Source organism: Dipodascopsis tothii, assembly GCF_038497935.1.
Source record: "Dipodascopsis tothii strain CBS 759.85 unplaced genomic scaffold V1510scaffold_2, whole genome shotgun sequence".
Classification (NCBI taxonomy): Eukaryota; Fungi; Ascomycota; class Lipomycetes; order Lipomycetales; family Lipomycetaceae; genus Neoaidaea; species Neoaidaea tothii.
Window position 1 is genome coordinate 634,160 of NW_027117986.1, and position 8,710 is coordinate 642,869.

The 8,710-nt window shown below is 69.5% G+C and overlaps 3 protein-coding genes across 3 annotated transcripts; 2 read left to right on the forward strand and 1 right to left on the reverse strand.

The window, feature by feature from the left end:
- Nucleotides 1-1,644: 1,644 nt before the first annotated feature.
- On the forward strand, nt 1,645-2,289 carry V1510DRAFT_359564 (uncharacterized protein; the record flags this gene model as incomplete). The annotated part of the gene is made up of 1 exon (XM_066930972.1): nt 1,645-2,289. One exon carries the CDS (start codon nt 1,645-1,647, stop codon nt 2,287-2,289), a length of 645 nt encoding a protein of 214 aa, XP_066791607.1.
- Nucleotides 1,892-3,936, reverse strand: V1510DRAFT_178205 (uncharacterized protein). The gene is made up of 3 exons (XM_066930398.1): nt 3,662-3,936; nt 3,503-3,551; nt 1,892-3,373 (listed from the first exon to the last, which is right to left on the reverse strand). Exons 1-3 carry the CDS (start codon nt 3,679-3,681, stop codon nt 2,375-2,377), a joined length of 1,068 nt encoding a protein of 355 aa, XP_066791608.1. The 5' UTR covers nt 3,682-3,936; the 3' UTR covers nt 1,892-2,374.
- A 264-nt stretch (nt 3,937-4,200) lies between these two features.
- V1510DRAFT_436810 (uncharacterized protein) lies at nt 4,201-8,373 on the forward strand (the record flags this gene model as incomplete). Its single annotated transcript, XM_066935564.1, has 3 exons — nt 4,201-4,789; nt 4,822-7,770; nt 7,969-8,373. Coding segments are annotated over exons 1-3 (3,447 nt in total), but the record flags the coding sequence as incomplete, so codon positions are not given.
- Nucleotides 8,374-8,710: the final 337 nt, after the last annotated feature.

Below are 8,710 nucleotides of genomic sequence, written 5' to 3' on the forward strand. Positions count from 1 at the left end.
ACCAAGGGCGCCGGCGAGGCCGCCGCGGCGGCCACGACCGCCGCGACCGCCGTCGACTCTGCGCCGGCCACCGCCGGCAGCGGCGCCAGCAGCCGCGGCCAGAGCAAGACGCACGGCAACATCTACCGTGAGATGCTCAGCATCTCGAGCCACTACGCGACCGGCCCCGACAAGGCCGGCGACGTCGGGTCGGACGCGCTGGCGCCGATGCCGTGCAACGACGCCAACGTTCGGGCCATGGTCGGCGCGTTCCTGTCGCTTATGGAGCTCAGCGAGACCACGTCGAACGCGTCGATCAACGAGCTCTGGCAGTTCGGGCTGGACGGGCTGATGCTGCTGCAGGCGCCGGCGCGGCCGTGGGGCAAGTTCCAGGTGCTCGGGCAGCTGCTCGAGTGCTGCGAGAGCAACGTGCGGTGCGTCAAGATCTTCCTGCAAGTGCTCGACAGCATGCTCAACGCGAGCTTTGATCCGGTCGAGAGCGACCGCAGCCGGCACGCCGACGAGCAGCAGGCCTGGTTCGAGCAGATGCAGCCGCTCGTGCGCGAGCTGCGGGTGTTTGTGGAGACGTGGGGCGCGCTGCGGGACGAGCTGGTGCCGCGCGTGCTCGGCAAGCTCGTGGTCAACGTTCCCGGGATCGACAAGATCGTGATAAGGACATTTCTGATGGAACAGTTGACCAACAAGACGATGAAGAACGAATTCAAGAGTACGCTGCGCGACATGAAGCGCGTATACCCCGCGATTAACTTCCGGAGCTACGTCGAGACGGCGGCGGGCGTGGCCCTGCCGTACGAGGCCGAGCTGCTGGCGTCGGACGTCATGGAGGCCGACTTCCACACGGCGCCGAGCGACGTGCCGGCGGCCAAGGCAGCGTACCTGAGCCACTACCCCGACGCCAGCCGGAGCCCGGACTCGGACATCTTTGCGGACGCGAGCTCGTCGTTTGCGGACGAGCGGCTGGCGGACGACTCGAGCGACACGACGTCGACGCAGTCGTACGCCACCGGCACGTCCACCATGCTCTCGGCCGTCAAGGCGCGCGACGGCGGCCACGGCTGCCTGCACGCGCGCCAGTGCGCGTGCTCGGACGACGCCAGCTCGGCCTCAGACAGCTCGGCCGAGCCGGCGCCGCCCCGCGCGCTCGGGCCCGTCTACGGCTTTGAGCGCCTGCTCGACCGCGGCCGCCGCGCCGACAAGGAGAACCGGTACGAGTCGGACCCGGCCGCGGCCTACGCCAAGGCCGCGGCCGGCGGCCGCGACGTGCGCGCCATGAAGGATATCAACCACAATTTTGTGCATCACCGGTCCAGCGACCAGATTTTTGCGCCCGCCATTGCGGCGTCAGACCTAGACTATCAGAGCAGCCATATGATTGGCAAGGACTTGTGGGATTGCTTGCAGCTATAAGTCGATCGGACGCCCGTTTTGCTTAGGATCGCTGTACGTTGAGGTAGCTTTTGAAAATGCAGTTTACCCGGATCAAGCGACGCGTCGACGTGTCTAACCGAGCTCGACAAAGTGGACACCCGCAACAGCATGACCGTGACGGCCTCGCAGACGTGGACGGACTCGAGCGACGCGCCGCCGGAGCTGGTGGCGGAGGTGGGCCGGATCCCAAACGTGCAGCCGGGCGAGTACGCGGAGATGCTCATGTCGGACACCTCGTTCAGGCCGTTCTCGTTCGAAGAGCTGCGGCAGATCATCGGCGCGAACCGGCTGGAGCTGCTGGGCCGGCGGCCGTCGGACCTGCGGCGGTACCTGGCGTGGAAGGCCAAGACGGTGGCCGAGCACGGCTCGGTGGCCGAGTTCATCCGGAAGGAGCGGCTGGCGTGGCCGGCGACGCCGCCGGAGGGCGCGGCGTACCTGGACAGCCGAGGTGAGTGGCCGCGGAGCGCGCTGACGGCAGCGGACGTGCGCATCCTGCTGAACGACTTTGCGTACGGCGTGGCCGAGGGCATCGTCCACGTGGTGGTGTGGTCGCGGCACCGGATCCCGCTCGAGGACGCGCCGGCGGGCCAGGCCGTGGTGGACATCTCGGCCGCGGCGCGGGCGCGGATCGACGCGTACGTGGCCGAGACGTTCACGCGGCCGCTGGGGCTGCGGCCGGAGCAGGTGCTGTGGTTCAAGAACTGGGCGCAGCTGCAGAGCGTCGGCGCGCTGGAGCACTTCCACGTGCTGCTGGACCGGCCGGCGGCGTCGCAGGCGCTCGTCGACGTCGTCCGCGACGACACCGACGTCGTGGCCAAGCTACGGGCGCTCGGGTTCGCGGTCCCGGCGGGGGTGTCGTGACAGTAGGCATTTAGTAAAATACAGTCGGCAAACAGGACGGATCTAAAGACAAATGCGATGGTTTCCCCGGCGCAGCGCGCAGCTTTTAGTTGATGAGGCCCTTCTGGGTGGCAAACAGCTTGGTCGACACGACCGAGCTGTACTCCTCGATCTGCGAGCAGTACTGGTTGATCTGGGCCGAGATGACGAGGTTGTCGAGGCGCGAGGGCTCCGTCGGCAGCTTGTAGTGCTTCTGCCAGTCGTCCTCGTTGATCAGCGGCAGGTTGTTGGCCTTTCTGTTGGCGTTCTCGGCGCGGGTCTTTTGCAGCCACGACTGGACCTTGGACTGCTCGCGGGCCATCTGGCGCTGGAAGTACGAGTGCGTGCCCTGCTCGGTGTAGTACTCGTCGACGGACTCGAGCAGGTACTCGACCGACTTCTCGAGGAAGGGGTCGATCGTGAGGTCGAGCGAGTCGAAGTTCTGGGAGATGGCCGAGGCGGGGTTGAGCGTGGTCGGGTCGACGTCGGCGCCGTCGACGGCCTTGTCGAACGTGGGCTGGTCGAGCTGCTGGAGCAGGGCGACCGACAGGTGCGAGTTCTTGATCTGGACGGGCAGCTCCTGGAGGACGTTGCGGTACGAGAGCTTGGCCTTGATGACGGCCTCGGTCGAGAACTTGCCGTTGGACGCGCTGTGCGCGGCCCGGAACGCGTCCGAGAGCTTGTAGGCCTTGAGGAAGAGGCTGCCCTGGGTCGAGCGCGCGACGTCGTGCACGATCACGATCGAGTTGGGGTTGTTGAGCTGGAACCCGAGCGAGTGGTCGATCAGCGACTGGTTGAAGAAGTTGCCCATGTACGACGACACGTAGTACCCGACTGCGTTGGCGTCGACGTTGACCTGCTTGAGGCCCTCGATCATGTCGGCCTGGTACTTGACGTTGCCCTTGCTCTTGGCCGAGATCGAGTCGTCCGAGCCGGACTCGGACGACGAGGGGAAGGGCACGGCGTGCGAGACCGTGAGCGTGCTGGCCTGGTCGAGGCCGAGCAGGAAGCCGGAGACCGTGCCGGGGAAGGCATCGGTGGTGTGCTTGATGAGCTTGTACGCGACCTGGAGACGTTAGCGGCCGACGCGGGCTGATCTGGCCGGCCGGCGGCGGATGCGACACGCGTGCGGCGGCGCGGGGCCTGCCGGGGGCGCGCGCACGGCCGCCGGCCGTGGCCGGCGCCAGGGACTTACGCCCGAGTCGATCACGACGGACGTGATGGGTTCGACGAGCTCTTGGAGGCTGGGGCGTCAGTAGGGATCGCGTGGGCGCGGTGGGGGGCGGGACGGCGCGGCGCGGCGCCGGCCACGGACGGCGGCCGGCCGGCCGGCCGGCCGCAGAGCAGGACTCACATGGTAGCGGGAACAGACATCGTGGGGGTGGATTGCCGGTAGCAGACGAGAGTGCGGCCTGAAAAATTTTGCGACGGCGGTCGAAAATTTTCGAGGCCGCGCACGCGCCGGGTAAGCGCCGCACGGGGTGCGGCGCGCGCTCGTTACCCGGCGGGTGGACAGCCGCCGCACGCGGTGAGGCTCGGCTGCACTGCCCACGTGTGCACTTACCCGGCGGGGAGCTAGCCCACGCTACCGGCCGCGCGCAGCTAGCACTCGCTGGCCGCGGCGCGGCCGTGGCACCGGCCGTCGGCGACGGCGCAGCGCTCGTCCGCTCGTCGCCGGGCGCGGTGAGCGGCCGTCGGGCGCGGCGGCCGCGCGGCCGGCAGCGGCTGAGTGCGGACCCGCAGCGGACCTGCAGCGGACCTGCAGCGGACCCGGCGCGCTGGGTGCGGCGGGTCCGCGGGTCCGGCCGCCGGTCCGGCTATCAAACATTCTGGCTGTCACAACCGCGCCGTAGCGCGGCCGGGTCCGGCAGAGTCCGCAAGTCACGCCGACCCAACAGAGTTTGCGCGCAAACTTTTTATAGCCAGCCGTACGTGTTAGCGGCTAACCGGCCACGCTAGGCTGTTCGCACGGCTCTACGGCGGGTTACCCTTCTTGGAAGATTTTTTGCACAGGGTCACCGCCGCTCTGAGCAACGCAACAGACCGCCCCCAGTCGACGACGGAGCTGGCTGACGCACGCACATCCGTCTGCGCCCCCCGACGAGCAACGACCAGACCCAGGCCGACCGACGACCCCCGGTGCGGCCAGAACTCCAGCACCGCCCGCAACCCTGCGGCCCCATCGCTGCCGGCCCGGAGCCGCGGCCGCAACGAACACCGACGAGCCGGCGCCCTGCCGGCCCGCGCGAGCGCCAATCGACCGGCGGCAGTCGCGGGCGCGTGCCCCGACCCCCGGCCCTGCTGACGCGCGGCGCCGTCCGCGCCCCGTCGTGGGCAAGCCCGGCCGGACCGGCAATCTAGAGACGGCGGCGCAGCGCGCGAGGACGCAATGAAGCCGCTGCGGATCAGCATCCGCGGCCAGCTCGCCGGGCTGGTATGCATCTGTGTGCTGCTGGCCCTGGGCGTGCTGGCGATTGTGCTGGTAAGTGCTGCGCGGGCGCCGACTGACCGCAGGCCGTGGTGACCCAGAACTACGTGCTCACGCTGCGGGCCGAGCGGCTCGAGCTGGTCGCCCAGCTCAAGTCGACGCTGCTCGGCCAGTCGCTGTTCTACTACTACGGCGAGGCGTACTCGATCGCGACGTGGACGTCGATCCAGCGCGACCTGGGCCGCTACCGCGCCGGCAACCACTCGGACGCCAACTGGGCGCTGACGACGAGCTCGTTCGAGACCGAGCTCAACGCACAGGACGACACGATCGTGGCGCGCATCTACAGCCTGGACTACGTCGAGCTGCTGTCGGTGTCCAACAACTACACGAACCCGTACGTGTCCAACAACCTGCCGGACTCGCTCTTCCCGCTGTCGCCCAACCAGGACCCGCCGACGAGCCTGACGACGTACTACGGCGTGATCTCGGACCCGGTCAAGGTCGCGGACGAGTTCGTGATCTCGTACACGATCCCGATCGTGAACGCGTCCGTGTACGGGCAGTACAACGACCGGTTCGCGGGCTACCTGACGTGCGCGATGAACGCCAACAGCCTGCTGGGCGTGCTCAACGACACGACCGGGCTGTCGGGCGTGACCGAGTTCGCGCTGGTCGGGCCGTGGCCGGCCAACTCGAGCAACCCGCAGTCGTACACGTACCTGATGCCGACGGCGTCGCACCCGGACGTGTACGGCAACGTGTACTCGCTCGACAGCTTCCCGGCGGCCAAGGAAGCGCTGATCGAGGACGACTCGGGCGCGATCCTGCACGGCTACAACTCGTTCGAGAAGGACATCGCGCTCGGGTACGCGCCCGTGGACGCGCTCTACACGACGTGGGCCGTCACGGTCGAGATGAGCAAGCGCGACGTCTACAAGCCGATCTACCACCTGCGCAACATCTCGCTCGCGACCGTCTTCAGCCTGGCCGCGTTCGTGTGCGTGGTGACGTTCCCGATCGCGCACCTGGCCGTGCGGCCGATCGTGCGGCTGCGCGCGGCCACCGAGGCCGCCGGCTACCGCAAGCGGCGGCGCGACGGCGAGCACGAGCCCAAGGGCGGCCCGCCGGACGAGCCCAAGGACGACGAGTCCGGGCTCGGGCTCGCGCGCCTCGCCTCGGGCTCGTCCACGCGGTCGAGCCTGCGCAGCTTCCGCATCCCCGGCATGGTCATCCAGAAGCGCCGGCCGCTGTTCGAGGACGAGCTCACCGAGCTGACCGCGCGGTTCAACGAGATGTCCAAGGAGCTGCGCAAGCAGTACGAGCACCTCGAGGACCGCGTGCGCGAGCGCACCAAGGAGCTCGAGGCCGCCAAGCTGCAGGCCGAGTCGGCCAACGAGGCCAAGTCGTTCTTCATCGCCAACATCACGCACGAGCTGCGCACGCCGCTCAACGGCATCCTGGGCATGACCGCGCTGTCGCTGGCCGAGGAGGACCCCGGCAAGGTCAAGCGGTCGCTGTACATCATCTACAAGTCGGGCGAGCTGCTGCTGCACCTGCTGACGGACCTGCTGACGTTCTCGCGCAACCAGCTCGGCAAGATGGTCCTGGAGGAGAAGGAGTTCAAGATGGGCGAGGTCATCTCGCAGCTCAAGGCCATCTTCGAGAAGCAGGCCATGACGGTCGACGTCCGGCTCACGATCGACGTGGCGCCGGGCCGCGTGGAGGCCATGGTGGTCTGGGGCGACGTCAACCGGATCCTGCAGATCATCATCAACCTGATCTCGAACGGGCTCAAGTTCACGCCCGAGGGCGGCCAGGTCCACGTGCGGCTGGTGTGCCTGGGCGCCGCCGGCGGCGCGGGCTCGGTCGCGTCTGCGCCCGAGCCCGGCGCCGACGTCACGCGGTCCAACTCCAAGGCCAACTCGGACCGGCGGTACTCGATCGACGAGGCGCTGGACCGGCAGTCGCCGCTGCCGCGGCTGCAGATCCCCGAGCGGCGGCTCAAGTCGCCGTCGCTGTCGCCCACGGCGCGCGCGCACGACGACGTCGACCGCGCGGCCAGCGCCACGCCGCTGTCCGCGCACGACTCGGCCGCGTCCGCGCCGGCCGCGTCCGCGCCGGCCATGAGCGCGGCGCCGTCGGCCGCGTCGCACGACGGCTCGGTCTACTCCGAGAACCGGCTGTCGACGCGGTCGCGGCGGGCCGACTCCAAGAGCAAGGGCTCGCTCCAGCGCACGGCCAAGGCGTCGCTGCGGCGCGCGCAGCACCGCGTCACGCAGTCGATCAGCGGCCTCGGCGGCAAGCTGGGCGACCGCGAGTCGCAGGCGTCGCTCTCCACGGCGTCGCGCGCCGACGACGACAGCCGGCGGCTGTCGGTGCTGCGGCGCGACTCGGCCGTGGACTCGGACGTGCTGCAGCTGGACGACGCGCTCGGCCAGATGCTGCTGTTTGAGTTCCAGGTCGAGGACACCGGGCCGGGCATCACGGACGAGATGCAGGCGCGCGTGTTCGAGCCGTTCGTGCAGGGCGACCAGGCGCTGTCGCGGCGCTACGGCGGCGCCGGCCTCGGCCTGTCCATCTGCCGGCAGCTGGCCGACCTCATGCACGGCACGATCGAGCTGGACTCGGTCGTCGGCCGCGGCTCGACGTTCACGTTCCGCGTGCGGCTGCGGTACCTGCGCGACGCGCCGCTGTCGGTGCACAGCACCGAGGACCTGCACGCGGGCCTGTCGCGCCACCAGAAGAAGCGGTCGAACGGGATCTCGGAGGAGGACAACACGGACGGCATCATCACCGACCACGAGACCCCGTACCTGTTTGGCAGCGCGCGGCTCGACACGGACGGCGCGTGGCCGCCGATGGACGACGACGGCTTCGACGACAAGAGCATGCGGTCGTGGGACTCGCACGACGAGCGCCGCTCGAGCGCCGGCTCGGACCCGCGCCCGATCTTCCCGCTGGCCGCGGCGGCCGCGGCGGACGAGCTGCGGGCGCCGGGCGGCGAGCTCGAGGACTACGAGCGGCAGCTCGGCGTCGGCCCGGGCGACGCGGCGCTCGAGGCCGCGACCGTGGCCGCGTCCGTGGCGTCGCCCACCACGCCCGTCACGCCCGTCACGCCCGACACGCCCGTCACGCCGCTCACGCCCGTCGACGCCGTCGCCCGCGTCGCCAAGGCCCGCGTGCCCTCCGACGACAGCACGCACTCGGCCTCCTCCGCCGGCCGCGACCAGCGCCCGCGCACGCACGTCCTCGTGGCCGAGGACAACCGCATCAACCAGCAGGTCATCCGGCGCATGCTCGAGCGCGAGGGCGTCCAGAACGTCACCATCGCCCGCGACGGCAACGAGGCCGTCCAGAAGGTCCAGGCCGCCCAGCGCCACGCGCGCTACTTCGACGTCATCTTCATGGACATCCAGATGCCCAACCTCGACGGCCTGGCTGCCACCCGCAAGATCCGCACCGAGCTCGGCTACACGCACCCCATCGTCGCGCTCACCGCGTTCATGAACGAGGGCAACGTCGAGAAGTGCCGGGAGGCCGGCATGGACCGGTTCCTGTCCAAGCCCATCAAGCGCGTGGAGCTGGTCGACGTCATCGACGAGTACTGCCGCCGCGACCGCGACAGCGACGGCTCGGCCAACGACACCCAGTGACGGAAAAGCGCCCTGCGCATGTATACCTATCGGACTCTTGGCGTTAGTTTTGACGGTGCGGCGAGGCCGCCCGGTTTTGGCAATGTACAATTACGTAGAGAATAAACACTTCGGCACTGGCCGGCGCGTGGCGCATAGCCGCGGTGGCGCATAGCCGCGGTGGCGCATAGCCGCGGTGGCGCATAGCCGCGGTGGCGCATAGCCGCCCGCAGGGCGCACCCTCGACGGAGTCGCCGCCGGAGGCTCACCAGCCACGAGCCTCCGGCGGGGGGGGGGGGGCGGGGGGGGGGGCCGGGGGGGGGGCCCGGGGGCGCCGCCG